Below are 14,755 nucleotides of genomic sequence, written 5' to 3'. Positions count from 1 at the left end.
ATTTACTCAAAAAGTGGTGCTCCAACTGAAGAAAAAAAAACTGGTGACCAAATTCGTACAAAGTAAGGGGTCTGTACCTAACATGAAAACGTATTTGCACGCATGTCCGGACACCGACCTTGGTTGAAAGGTCCCGCTCTCTTGACCAACCCTCCCGTGATCAGAAATTCACTCGTAGAACTACGTACGCTCTTGTTGTCAAAAGATTTGATGAATGTCTAAGCGCTTAATCTGAACAAAATGATTGGGTGAAAATAAAGTCATAAATTTGAATTCTGCCGTCTCTTTCGTGGCGCGCTCACAGGCGAGCTGTTGGCACTCCCTGTAGCCTTGTAGCGAACAGCTGACGGTGACAGTACTGGCCGGGCCGTGGCGAGCCCAGCCACTCTTGCGTGTTGACTAATCGTCAAAAGAGGCCGTGGAGCAAAGGCCTGGCCTGTGTGCTGAGCCCGTCGTGGTACCAGTCACTTTCGAAATTCGAAAGCTGCGATGCGACCGCAACTCAGTGCCCCGTGGACGGTACATTTTCATGGAAAGTTGTGTCCGAAATGAGTTCGCGTGTGTGCGCCCGTGTCTAAAAGGATTTGTTTGTGGAAAGTGATGGGTGGAAACAGTGAAAGTGCAGAGTGAAGTGATACAGTGATACTTCTGCTTGCGTGTCCGTCTGACAGCAGTGCAGTTGATTGGTGTGCGACCTTCCTCTCTGTTAGTGTTGAGCATTCAATGTTTAGCCTAAATGGCCTCAGCGGACCTGATGGACTGGAAACTTGTGGAAGTGCCATCTAGCAGATTGGTCAGGTTAAAGCATGAGCAGAGAGTACTATGTGCAGTGTTCACCATTTGCTGTTCAAGCTACACCTACGGGTAGGGGGCACACCTACCTTGGAATGGACTGTGGTTCAGAGCAAAGCAGCTCTGGACTCCACCACCTCATGAATGAACAAGCAAAGTCCCTTGCTGCCCTACATGAATTACAGAATGAGGTCGGCGCATTGCTTGAGTTTCGTGATCTCGTCATTGAGACATTCCCCCATCTTCGTAGTAAGATGGCATCACAGCCAAGTAGTTCGGGTGCGCTTTCGAGCTCCAACACAACACCCAACTCTTCCAGCGCTGGAATGTCACATATACCAGTGCCCACCACTCGAAGAGAGTGGGAACCAGGCATCAGGGTCAAGAGGAAACTCGGCAATAAGGATAACGAAGCAAACTCCAGCTCCTTAACATCCAGTCGAAGTAGAAGCAATAGTCAAGGCTCCAAGTACCAAACATCTCAGCTCATGAATGGCGCCAGCACAAGTAATGGCAGTGGCAGTAGTTCGACTGGAAGCAGTGCGATTCAAGACTCTGGATTTGGTACGGAAAGTAAGGAGCATTACTCAGCCTCTAGTAGCTCCAGCCAAAAGGGCGGTGGTGTCAGCGTCCCTTGTGCGGAAGATGAGTTATGGAACTTGCTGGATGTCATTCATCGGAAAGGCACTAAATTGCGGCAGGAAGTGGAGCATCTACAAACACGCCTCCAGGATAGAGATATCCATTCTGAGAGGTCTAGAGATCGGGACAGAACAAGAGCTCGAAGTTTGGGGAGTGTTCCATGTAGTGATAGTTCCAGAGATCTGAGAACTCAACCTTTGCACTCCAGGGAGAGACTGTCCAGGAGTGTGGAGAGGTGCTTTGTAGATGATGTTGATGAGTATTTAGACCGAGAAGATCTTGGAGATGAAGATTCCCGTGACAGTGTGGATTATCGTACACAGCGGTTGCTGGAACTGGGTCGTGAAGAAGTGCGCACTTTGCGAAGAGAGAGAGATCTTCTCCTTGACCGCTTGGCTGAAATGGAAGCTGAAATGTTGGCCAGCAGAGCTCGTGCTTCTCACCTTAAAAATGAACTAGGTGCCTTATCATGTGCGAAGAGGGAGGTAGAAGATCGATTGCAGTCTGCCATATCCGAAAAAACTGAACTGAATTCAAGAATACATGACTTACATCTACAATTTAGAAAAAACCCTGGGGCTAGTGTGAATGGTAATTTAGTAAAGCCTGTGGCTGTTCCATCACCTCAACGAGCTGGTGCTGTCTCCCAGTTTGTCTCTAGTCAGCCTGTCAAGCAAACGGAATCTTCTTGTTTCACCCCAGTTTTATCTTCCCATACTCCGTCTGAAGACAAATACAGGGAACCAATTAGTCATATGCGGTTTCCGAAGAACAATAGTGTGGAGTCTAATAATGGCTTCATTACATCTTCCAAAGTGTTTCAGACTGTTGAGAGGCCTGGAAGTGGTTCTGCTAATAGTGATTGTACCAGTTATAGTGAATCTCAGCACACCCGCTCAGAGTTCATCGGTAGAAATGTCAAATTGGGAGCACTGGATGGTATCATAAGTTGTCCCAGTGATATTCCAAACTTTGTTCGTGGTGTGGCACCAGATGTTGAACGCATTGCTGCTGTACTGAAGGAAACTGACCATGTGGAACTCCAGCGCCATTTGCTGACAAGTATGGCAGAAAATAAAGCTCTCAAACTTAGAAGTGTAAGCGAACAAAGGATTAGGGAAGGATTGGCTCATCAACTAGACACAACTCGAGAAGAAAATGACGATTTAAAATTCCAGCTGGAAGAAAGAAACATAGAGTTGGAAGGAACAAGAGCAAGAGTTCGTGTTCTTGAGAAGATCCATCATGTTACTTTGCGGACTGATTCACCCATTCACATAAAACCCATGATTCAAAATATTCAAACTGGTGATGAGACGAACAATCAACAGCACAGTAGCAGCACAGAATCAGCTCATGATATTGAGGGTCAAAGGGCCCCGACAACAACTCCAGCCGCTTCCCCAACTAACTCTCATACCTTGTTCCCCAAAGCCCCAATCTCCCCTCGTCGCCGTCCAAGCAAAATTCCACTAGTTAAATCGTACTGTGCTCCAAAACCACCGGGAAGTAAAGGCTCTCAAGACGGTGCTTCCAACAGCACTGGCACCAGCATGAGCAGCACCGGCAGAGATACACTGAAGAGGAGGAAGGCAGGCTCGTCCCCTGCTTCTCGTGGAACTTCGATACCAGACGGAACCATCTCCTGGAGGCAACGGCGTGACAGCAGCCCGTCCCTCGGGCCGGGGACAGGGACTCGGAGTCGGGACTCGCTGAGCTCTGGCGGCGTCGGCCGCAGCTCGTCCATTCATCACGGCAGCAGGGAGTCGCTGGCCGGGCCGCGGTCTCGCAGTACGCCTGCAAGGAACGATGGCACGTTAAGTAAGACACCTTCTCTCGCATCCTCTTCCTCTCTAAGTCGGCGCGAACTTGCCAAATCTAGGGATTCTGTACATTCTTCCCCTGGCGGTAGGAAATTTCCCACCAGTCAAGTACGAAGGAGTAATGTTAGTGGTTCGTCTGTAAGTCGCACAAATTTAAATGATTCCGAGCAGTCCAAGGCCCGCTCCAACAGATTGTTCTCCTGGGGTAACTGGTGGAAAATTGGGATCTTAGATAGTCCATCGTAATTTATTAAAATGCTCAGCAAACTTTGTAACTTAAAATGAACAATGTTGGAAACTTGATTGAAAACTTGATTAATGTTATTTCTATGCTTTTACACAACTTTCCTTCCAATGGAATTATTGACATTAGTTTTCACAAGCATGTTCTGCAAGTTTCTTGCAGGTTTAATATAATTGGTGCTAATGAAGTAAGTTCTGTATGGATTTAGGGGTACACTATCCATACTAATAGTTAGCACATATCTATTGCCGCACAATACTTAAGTTATGTCTGTATTTGTGCTTTCCTATCCAATTGACAATTAGACTGCAAAATAAAAAAAAACATAAAGAAGTTGGTACCTATGAGAGAAGTTTTCCCCTTTAGGGTGGCAGTTGTTCAAAGGCTGATTAGTTACTTTTCATTGATTTTTTTTTTTTTTGCGTTGATCTACTATAATATTTTTATCAAAATATCTCAATTTAGTGAACCATAGTGAATTGTTTTAGATTTGTCTAGATGAGCTGAACTCCCAAACAAACCCACACTTGGATGTAAAATTGTGCAGGTAAAGGTGATTCTGTGTAGCTTTGCTTTGTCATCAGAATATCTGCTTTCAGTGTGCCAGTTCTATTTGCTCAACTCCATGAAGCATGACTGAGTATGAGGTGCAACACTGTTGTGTTGAATATTGCTCCATAATGTGTATGGCTTGTCTGTATCTCTGTGATTTTTCAAATGTGTAGGTGTGAAAGGAATGTCATGGTGCTTTCTAAGCAGTGTTGATTGAGCTCACTCATGGTTGTTATGAGACAGTAAGAAGACAGTTTGCAACTAGTAGCTAACTTGTTAGCTAGTTAGCTATATATTTTTAAATATATGCAGCACCACTGTTCTAGAATGAGATGGGTCCATTCTCCTTGTAAGGGATGTAACCAGATTAAACAGCTCTTATCATTCCAGTCAAAGCTGTCATTTGAATGTTTGGAGAGGTCACCTTGTGCTTATTTTGATGTGCATTTTTCATTTGGCTGTTTTGTGTCCAGTCTTGGCAAGAGACTCTTTGCTCACGATTTGGAAATGAACACTTCCTTGTCTGTTATGTTTTGTGTATGTATTTACTATTGTGAGGCCTTGTTAGCTATTAAGTCTTAAATATGATGTAAATATCTTTGTCTTCTAAAATGACATTAATGCCTATGCACATCACTTCAAACATCACTTTTAACATGAATCTCTTCAGCTGTAGAAAGTGCATTTTTGTATGTCAGTCATAAGGTTCTGTTATAGAGGAATACCATTTCCATTTGCAGCAGTACCTCTTACCATCATTAGCTTGCAGTTGTGTTCTTTTTTTTTTTTCAACTTTCATTTTGTGATTTGTTCACTTATTTTATGTTTGCTTGATTATTATTTTCTTATTGTGATGCAAAGTTTTTTGACTGCACAAATTTGTCTGTGATTGCTCAAGAAAACAAATGATAGCATCTTTCCTGTTATCTGTTCATTTTTTTTTTCTTGAAACTTATTGATATTTTGATACCAAAAGTACACTATGGATGTAACTATCTTGTTGTGACTACAAACCAGCTTTCATTTTCTGTTTTCCCATTGCTTTGTTAAGTTCTTCATTGAATCAGTTTCATTGTCCTCCCCATTTTTAAAACCTTTGGGACTCCTGAATCTATAGATGTATAGGTGTAAGGATAGTTCTTCCCTGGAGGGCATGTATGTTTTACCATCACCTACAAATATGCATATCTATCTCATGACTATCTATTTATTTGTGAAATTTCATGTTATTACTGTATCTGACGTCCTCAATAATATATATTAGAACAAATGTTCGGTTGTAAGGTAGCATATTCATTTGAGTATTTTGGAAGAATCCTGGATGACGTGTTGTGATTTTTTTTCTATTCATAGTTCATTTATTTGTGGTCTATGCTGACCACTGTCACAATCTATCCCTCAGCTTTAAATAATTGGTCTTAATTTGATTTTATTGGCCTGCCTTCCCATCAAGTTGTAAAAGCAGTAAAGTTGAAGAGATTTCTTTTCCTGTCACAAATCAAGTAGTTTCAAACGAATTGTGAAAAATGGTGCTCTTGTTCACAAGGGAAAAGTTTATGATCAACCCTCTCTAATATGGTTGTGATTGTATGCTTTTCACCTTGCGGTTTAAATCATTATGTTGCATTTTACAGTTACTATATGCTTCTAGATAAAAATTTAAAAATGGCATTTATTAGATTCCACACAAGTGTCTTACTTGCAACTGTAGAATTTCTTGTTTGTCAAAGCTGTTTCTTACCTAGATATAAGAAAATTTCTCAACAAATTGACCCTCTTGAGTTGTATTACCTATCATACCTAGTCAATCATGACTTGGCAAAACTGTCAAAGATTCATGTAAAACTATTATAAAACTGTTTATTTTTAAAAAATATAATGTTTTATATTATACATGTTTGTTGTGCTTGATTAATCACTCCTCTCCTCTCTTGCCACGCCGCAAAGACTAGAGAAAATTTAAAAAGAGTCTAGAAAAACATGAAGATTATTTGAGTTAAACTCTCTCTCAGTGCAAAGTAATTTATTTTTCTCTCTCTGAAACTCAAACCTACTCAGTTTGACGGGTATACACAATGGAGTGGATGCAAAGAACGACAGCGATTCAGCCCGCTGGCCGCGTTTGTCACACCATCAGCAACAACAACATCGAGTCCGTACATAACGTGTGTCCGCCATGGGGCCCACGCGGGGGCGAAGCGGGCGCAGCGGCAGACTGCCCTATCACTATCACCGCCCGACGCCCCGCCAGCCACGCCGCCGCAGCGGACTGATTCAGCGAGTCGTACGTTTTTCGTCGCTCTGTCTCTCTCGCGCCCGAGCTGGACGTTCCATGAGTGCGAGAGAGACAGAGCGACGAAAAGGACTCTCAGTCTGCAGCGCGAATCGCGCTGTCGGCCTCTGAAATGGGCCGACTGGGCTGCGTCCGAGCGACGCGGGGAGGGGACCATGGGGGGACCCAGGGGGCGGGCAGGGCGGGCCGCTCTTGGGTGTGGTCGCGGAGCGAGCGAGCGAGCACGTAGTGGCACGTTGCCGATACGGCCCCGCTAACTCGCGCTGCGCCGCGGAAGCACGGAGTGGAGTACGTAGTGCACGGCCCGCCCGTTTCAACAGTAAACATTCGAAACGCACTCAGAGAAGAAGAAGAAGAAGTGGCGTTTCGTTGACTGGAGAGCCGTACACGCCCAAAGGGAAGTCCCGGAACTCGTGCACCGCAGCGAAATTCGGGCGAGCCATTTTTTTGGGACGGGGGCCTATCCTATCTCACGACTCACGTGGCCCGCAGCATCGCACTGTCTGTGTCTAGCAGCGCGATAGAGACGGACTGCCCCGAACGGCAACGGGGTTTCTCGTCTACCTGGGGGCGCTCGGCGGCTCGGCGCTTCGGAACTTTCCAGCGTAGCGGTAGGCAACCAGGTTGACCGCCAACACCACCAGGTCTACGGCGGCGCTGCGCTGCAGTGTCCTGGAACCAGCCTCGCGTTTTCAAGCGCACTACGATTACGGAATCCAATCAACACGTCAGCCTTCGCTGCATACTGGCCGCAGAGGAAATCGTTTTCCAGTTGCTCTGGATTTTTTTTTTCGATTTTTTTTGTTTGGCAGTGTAGGGCAGACGGGCAGGCATGCGGCTTATTAGCTACGGCTCGCGGGGCTGGCGGGCTCCAGCTAGTACAGTGCAGTAGCCTTGTCGGCGTGGTGGCGGCGTCGGACCTAGTCGCGCCGACGGGCGGCGGGCAGAATGGAGCAGGTCCTTCCTGGTTCCTGGACCCTGGAGCGCTGCAGCCCAGGCCCAGGCGCCCTAGGCCCGGACAGTGGGACGGAGTCCGACGGACGGGCCTGGAGGCGGCTGGCGGCTGTCGGGCCTGAGTGACAATGTCCTTGACGAGCGCGGCAGCGCGGCGGACAATCGAACCAGCAATGCAGTGCAATGCGCCCCGCCCCGCTCCGCCTCGCCGAGCCGCGCGGAGCCGCCACGCCCGGGCCTACTCGGCAAAACACGGCGATTTAAAAGCGGGCCGAGATAACAACGCCCGCCGGGGGAAGCAAAGCCGCCCGTCGAACACACGCCGCCGCCGGGACTCGAACCTTCGGACGCGCGGCGCGGCGCGGGTCCTTGCGTGTTTTCCGGGGTTTCCCCGCGGCTAGTCCGCGGTGTGTCCGTGCGTGTCGTCGCGGGTGTCAGCTGGCCGAACAGTCACCGCGGCGCGCGGGGCGGGGCGGGGCGGGGCGCCCACCTCGGCATTGCGATGTCCGACACAGAGCACCGCGCGAATAATAGCCCCGCGGAGGGCAGTGGTGGGCAGCGTGGAGAATCGCTCTGTGTTGGAGGATGCGCGCGCCTGTGTGTGTGCGTGCGTGTGTGTGGGCTCAGGTCCTCCCATCAGACACCTGCGCCCCGCACGGCTCGCTCTGCCAGGCTCTGCCCGACGGCCCGCCTCCCTCCCGTAGGCCCGTAACGCACACGCACGCCCTGTGGGAGCCACGCCGGCCACGTCGGCCACGTCGCGTCCCGACGGAGCGGTTCGGCTCGGTTCGGCTGCTCGAACGCTGGAACGCTGGAACCGCGGCGGCGTTTCGCAAAAGCGGAAAGCTCGCGTGGCGGCTGGCCGGCGGCATGGCCAGGGTCATGGGGGAGCCGAGCCGCGCCGCGCCAGCGCGCTTAGCCGCCGATCCGTCGGAGCTCCTCTGCTCCTCGTCCTCCTGCAGACCGATTCCGAGAGTCGTTCTCGTCGCGCTGTCTCTCTCGCACCCATACGGCACGCCCCTTGAGTGCGAGAGGGACAGAGCGACGAGAACGACTCTCGGAATGAGTCTGCTGGAGTGCTCGGGGGCGGCGGGGGCCGCAGGAGGCCGCTCCGCTCCGCGGACCGCTGATTGGTGCATTGCCCGCGCGTTGCGTCTTGCGTCCCGACGCGTAGGTGTGACCAATACGCTCGGCCGGCCTCGTGCCGTCTCTCTCGCACCCGACGGGGACGCCCCGAGTGCGGCAGAGACAGAGCGGCGGCCCCTGCTCCGCGTAACGATCCAACGTAAGCAGCGAAACGCACTCACTCCTCGCTAGGCGGATGCCTCATGGCTCGGCCGCCGGCCCCGCAGCCCCGCCAGCAGGCACGGACGAACGCCCAACGCCCAGCCATTTCGACAGCGAGTGCCTCGCCATCGCCATCGCCGTGGCCATTACGGAGACGCCGACTTTTATGACTTATTTCTGCCTCGAAACACAAAGGTAGCCGCGTGGGCGCAGCGCAGCGCAGCGCGCACAGGAAACCGTGACGTCACGTCGCGAAGCGCAAAGCCCCTCCAAGTACCTATCGCCTTGTCTCGTCTCTCCAAAAACGATAGCCGCGGTGCTGCAGTGCTGCCGCGGCTCGCGCTGGGACTTGGACATGCTCGCCGCTTAGGTTCGCGGAGCGGCCGCCGCCGTTTTCTATCTTTCCCAGAAGGGGCGGCTCGGCCACGGCGCGGCGTTGGAGAGGAACGATCCCTGGAATATACAGTACTGCACCGCGCGGAGCGGTCGGAGCGGCCGGAGCGTCACGCCGTGCGTGTGTGCGTGCGCGGGCATGCACGCACGCACACGCGGCCTTCTGCCTTCTGCACACGGCCCACCGCTATCGGCAAAGTACCGCCCGGCCCGGCCGCCCCGCCCGGCCCCGAGGCAGGCAGGGGCGTAGCCAAGGCGTAGCCAAGAACCCTAAGAACACGCCAGCAGACCCATTCCGAGAGTCGCTTTCGTCGCTCTGTCCCTCTCGCACCGACAGGGACGCCCTGTCAGTGCGAGGGAGACAGAGTGACGAAAGCGACTCTCGGAATCAGTGTGCCGCGCAGGGCCCAGGGTGCCCGTCGAGGGTTAGGCCCGCGGAAGCGGAAGCCCCGTGACGCCACGGCGGTGTCCAGCTCGGCTACGCGGCTACGCCACTGGCGCCGTCATGCACGTGCAGGACACGCTCCAAATCGGAAGGAACGGCGGCGGCTGTGGCGCCGTGGCGTGGCGCCGAGGCGCGCCAGCGAATGGCTTTTTATAAAAACACGCGTTGCGCCGTGCGGACCGTGCACTGCGTGCCGCGGCGCCCCTTTGTGCGTTGCCCGTTTTTTTCCGTACAGTGCATTCGGCGTTCTTCTGTCTCCGTCGCACGCATGGGGCTATGCCGTGCGAGGTAGACAGAGAGAGAGAGAGAGACGAAAGCACTGTGCTATGCGCGCGGCGGGGCGCGCGTGCCTCCAGGCTGCTAGCACTCCAGGAGGATGGCCAGCAGCGGCGCGACTCGCGGCGCTCAAAATCGCAATCGCGCGGCGAAACGGAGGAAAACTCGTTTCAAATAAAAGGCCGTGAAATGAGCGGGCGTCGCCGCGTCGCGTCGTGTCGAGTTTGGCCGCGAGCGCCCCCCCCCCCCGCAAAGCAGCGGGCTGGGACGAAGTCGACGGGGACCGACCGACGGGCACCCGCAGAAGGCGAGGCGACGACGGCTGGCTGGGTCCCCGGAGCGTCCGCGGCCTCCGCGGCCTCCGCCTCCGAGACGGAGAGCCAAGTAGAGGCGCGGCGGTAGTGAAAGTGCTGCAAGTGCCGGGGAAGGCGCAGAGGAAGGCGGGTACCGAGAGGAAAGAGGGGGGGGGGAGGCAGTGCGGAGACAATTTGGCACGGCTATCCGGTGGCGCCAACATTTAAACTGGACCGTAATATCGGCAACGGCACGGCGCCTTCGACCCACATCCTGCCAGGATCCTACATGCAGTACATTCCCGTGCACACACACACACACGCGCGCACACATACAGAGGCATGGGCTGTTCCGCTGGGCCGTGCCCATCCAGCGAGCCGGCCACGAAGACTTGTCTAGTCTCAGGAACTACCTCCAGATGCGAGCAGCACGCGCGGCGCTCTCACACACACACACGCGCGCGCGCGCACACACACACACAGAGTTGCGCTGCTCTGCTCCAGCTGATCTAGACCCTCCCCGCATTTCGTTCCAGTGCTCGGCGGCGTGGCGAGACGCGAAGCCACTTCCGCAGACTGCAGCCAGCACGCTGACCAGCACACACACTCACACACGAGCACCGTCGCGACAGACTCGGCTTTCTCAATTTCCAAGTTTTACAAGCGCGGCCGGGTCGGTCGGCCAGAGGACTCTGCGAGTACAACGAGCGCTGTTTCCCGTCGACCGACCCCGGGTGCCAATGCCAATGCCCCTCGCGGCTTGGCGGCGCGGCCACGCGGGGGCTGGGTCGCGCGGTCTCGCACTCAGCGGGCATCGCGTCGGGCCGCGGGAGAGAGAGAGAGAGAGAGAGAGAGAGAGAGAGAGAGAGAGAGAGAGAGAGAGAGAGAGAGAGAGAGAGAGAGAGAGAGAGAGAGAGAGAGAGAGAGAGAGAGAGAGAGAGAGAGAGAGAGAGAGAGAGAGAGAGATCGCGAGAAAAACGCCCCGACGCCTATCACGCGGAGACTCTCCGCGAGGCGCGCCAGTGTGCCAGAGCGCCAGAGCCGGAGAGCTGGCCGCTTGTCTGTGTGATTTGGGTGAGAACTTGGAAAAGATGCCCCGAGCTGATGCAGCAGCTACAGCGAGCTACAGGCATGGAGGCAGGCCGCGGGCTGGTTCGCCGTCTCTCTCGCACCGGCAGGCAGCGACCCACGAGTGCGAGAGAGACAGAGCGACGAAAGCGCCGTCGAGGCGGGCGGCGTGCATGCTGATGCGGCCCGTCTCCGCCGTGCATGCGCTTCCTCTCTTCCTCTCGGAGGCCTTCTCGGCCTTCTCGACGTGCCGCCGGAGAAAGGGGCGGGAGGGGGAGGGGGTCATGGCGGTTTATCAGACATTTCATCTCATCGGCTCCGGCCGGGCTGGGCAGAGGGCCGGGCAGAGGGCCGGGCAGAGGGCCGGGCAGAGGGCCGGCCTGACTGGCTGGCACGGCGACTCGGGGACTGGGTCAATCCCGACCCGAGGCAGGAGAAGAGAATCTGCCGAGCCGCCAAGGCGGGGCCAAGGCGGGGCCAAGGCGGGGCCCGGGTCCGGGTCCGGCTGGGCTGGGCTGGTTCAACCGCCGCTGCATACGATTGCGGAGACTTTCATTCAAAACAGCAACAAAAATAATCGAATTTTTCTTTCTGTTGGTGTGTTGTTGGGGTGTCAAAGTTGAAGAGTCTCTTCCTCGGTCGGGATGTGGGTGCGGGGCGGCGGGGTTTCCGAACGGGCCGCCTCACTGGGCCGCGGGAGTGGCGGGCTGGCGGGCTGGCGGCCAGCAAGAGGAAGCGGCTCCGGCCGGAACGGAACACAGAGCGCGGAGCGCGGAGGGCAGAGCGGACCGGTCGGTATTCTGGAACGTGGCGCTGGCCCGCTGGCCCACTGGTGGGGCTACGCCCCTGCCTTCCAACTGCAGTTCCATTCCACCTGCCGTTCGGAGTTCCCCTCACCGAACGACCTAGGTTGGCCGGCCGGCTCGCTGTGTAGTGGGTCTGGGTTGGGCCGTTGGGCCGCGCCACGCCCCGCCCGGCCCCGCCCGGCCCCGCCCGGAGGCCGGGCAAAAGCAGGCAACGCCGGGGAACCAGGCAATCAGAACTGGAACGCACCCAGCACGCCCAGAATGCGGTGCTAGCTTCGGGCCGATTCCGAGAGTCGTTTTCGTCGCTCTGTCTCTCTCGCACTTACGCGGGACGCACCACGAGTGCGAGAGAGACGGAGCGACGACTCTCGGAATGAATCTGCTGCCCGGCCAGCGGGAACGTCACTCATTAGACTGACCAGCGCCGACCAGTCGCATCCAGGCTGTGTTTTGCCCCGCCGAGCCCCGCCGTGCCGTGCATGGGCGCGGCCGAAGCCAGCAGGGCCTCCACCAGAAGTCCTGAGGCGCGTCTTAGAAAAACGCCTGTCGGGCCTCAGGGTAGGCAGTCCCGTAACGCAGCCGTGCCTCGGGGATGCCTACCCAGCACGGCGCTCCACCCGACCGGCACAACGGCCGCAGCCGCACCGGCCTCCACAGCGCGACACCTGATACCTCGTCACGCGTCATGAAGCGCGTGACGGGCGTGTCACACCGCGTCACGCCTGTCACACACACACACACACACACAACACACACTGTAAACGCCGGCGGCGCGCACCGCATGCCGCTAAGCTTTTTCCCTAATTTTGGTCCCCGCGAGTTCTGCGTTGCCCGAGGCCCGCCGAGGCCCGAGGTTGCGTCACAAAGAAGAGCGAGAGCCACGCTTGACGGACCACCATAGGCCACCGCGCCGCCGCGCCACAGCACCGCCGCGCGACACAGACACGACAGGAAAACGCACACGTCACGCATGTGGACCCCTTCCCCCCTCCTTCCTCTTTTTATCTTTTTATTTTTTTACAGTCAACGGGCTGGACCACCGAGCCTGCGGGACAGCCCAGCGTGTCCCTTTAGATAAACCAGACCGGCCCGATATTTCGCGTGCGCATATTTTGCCGACTGCAGTGCGTGGGACGGGACAGGGGGTTTCGACCTTCGCGGGCGCGAGCACCTGCCGGGCAGCTTGGTCGAGGGAGCAGTATGTACACTTGTTGGCCAGAAAGGCGCCCGGCGGAGTGGCAGAGTGGCGGAGTCTGTAGTGTACCGTTTCCAAAGTGGAAAGCGCACGCGGTCGGTGCGAAGGCGAAGACGCAACACGGCGGCGGGTGCGGCGAGCACGGCGAGTCTCACACAGTCACACGTACGCTGCCTCCGCGCCGCCAGCGCCGCCAGCTCACGGCGGCACGACACGACGCGCGGTCACCGCACTGCGCGTCGCACACCGCACCGCTCGCGCGTAATCCGCGTGCAAAGTAATCTCAGGCGACTTATCCGGGTCGCTCCGTCCCTCTCGCACCCGCACCGGGCCGCGCCGCCGCCCTGCGAGTGCGAGAGAGACGGAAGACAGCAGCGCGACGGTGCAGAATGCAGAATCACTCACGCCGCGGAGCGCATCCCCCTTTTGGGGCTATCGCCGGACCGGCCGGGGCCGGGGACGCGCGTCGCGTCGACGGCGAGCCAGCTCGATGACGCGAGGCGCCCCGCCCCGCCCCGCCCCGCCCCGCCCCGCCCCGCCCCGCCCCGCCACCCCCGGAAACTCCGGAGCCAAACAACAAACAAAGCGTCACCCGGCAGGGCCGCCGAGCCGCGCCCCAAACCTGGCGGCCTGGCGACCATCCCCTGCCAAACACGTCACTTGAGTGCGTCCGCCCGCCCGCAGCGCCACAGAGCGTCGCCGCTCTGTCCTCCTCGCACTCGTACTCGACGCCTGAGAAGTGCGAGAGAGACAGGGCAACGAAATCGCTGTTGTTTGGGATGAGCGTGCTGGGCCACTGCCACCGGGCTTCCCTCGGCCGAGATACGCGTCGGCCAAGCGCAGCAAGCGCACAGCCTCTGGCGAGTCGGAGGGCAGCGGGGCAGGCCGGCAGGGCGCATGCACGAGGTCATCGGCAGGAAGCAGGGATGTTTCTCTGAAGCCTTTTCGAAACGGCGAGCGAGGGACTGCCAGTGGAGGTCACCGGGCAAAGTCAAATCGCCCCTAGCTCGCGGCGTCCGAGGTCGGAGACCAGTCTCACCCCCACACGCCGTCGCGCCCCTGTGGGCAGTGGCGCAGGCGGTGCCATAGTGACTCCGAACAGTGTGCTCGTCTCTCTCGCACCCTCGCGGGGCGCCCCATGCGCGCGAGGGAGACGCCTCCGTCTCGGAACGAGTCTGCTGCAGCTCGCGATGGCCCTTATCTACAGTGACGCACGAATGCTCGGCCAGCCAGGCCTGGCAGGCCAAAGGCAGCCAAAGGCAGACCGGGCTTCGAAGCCTCGAAATGCGTCTGCCAATTAAAACGGAACAAAGCGCCGCGCCGCCGCGCCGCCGCTCGACAGGTTGCGTCTGCAGGCCGATACCGAGCAGTGCGCTCTGTCTCTCTCGCACCCCTACGGTCCGTACGGGACGCCCACGAGTGCGAGAGAGACACGCAATGAACCTTCTGTCTGCGTCTTCGAACGGGCCGGCCAGCGCTAGCGCCCTAGAGGGCTGCCATGCCGCCACCGGACTCCGCAACTACACTGGCGATCGACTTTGCAACGCGCAGGAACTGGAAAGGCCACAAGAAAATTGTTTTCAAATCGGGGTGAGCTGAAAACGAGCTTGTTTCCCCCCTTTTCTCGCTTCTCACGCGCAGTTATTTTTTGGGCTTGTTGCGTGCCGAATGGGTGGCCTGCCATCCCGGCGC

General features: G+C 56.1%; 1 protein-coding gene across 1 annotated transcript; it reads left to right on the top strand.

The window, feature by feature from the left end:
- The first annotated feature begins 41 nt into the window (after positions 1–41).
- On the top strand, positions 42–5,944 carry LOC117647686. Its single transcript, XM_034389579.1, has one exon. The coding sequence runs from the start codon at positions 807–809 to the stop codon at positions 3,501–3,503; it is 2,697 nt and encodes an 898-aa protein (XP_034245470.1). The 5' UTR covers positions 42–806; the 3' UTR covers positions 3,504–5,944.
- The last annotated feature ends 8,811 nt before the right edge of the window (positions 5,945–14,755 follow it).

Source organism: Thrips palmi, unplaced genomic scaffold (assembly GCF_012932325.1).
Source record: "Thrips palmi isolate BJ-2018 unplaced genomic scaffold, TpBJ-2018v1 HiC_scaffold_2, whole genome shotgun sequence".
In the NCBI taxonomy this organism is placed as follows: Eukaryota; Metazoa; Arthropoda; class Insecta; order Thysanoptera; family Thripidae; genus Thrips; species Thrips palmi.
The sequence above is the reverse complement of the archived record's forward strand: the minus strand, read 5'-3'. Positions and strand labels throughout refer to the sequence as shown.

What these genes read in the sequence shown, in the direction of transcription:
- LOC117647686 (XM_034389579.1), top strand. Translation starts at nt 807, where the DNA reads ATGAGCAGAGAGTACTATGTGCAGTGTTCACCATTTGCTGTTCAAGCT.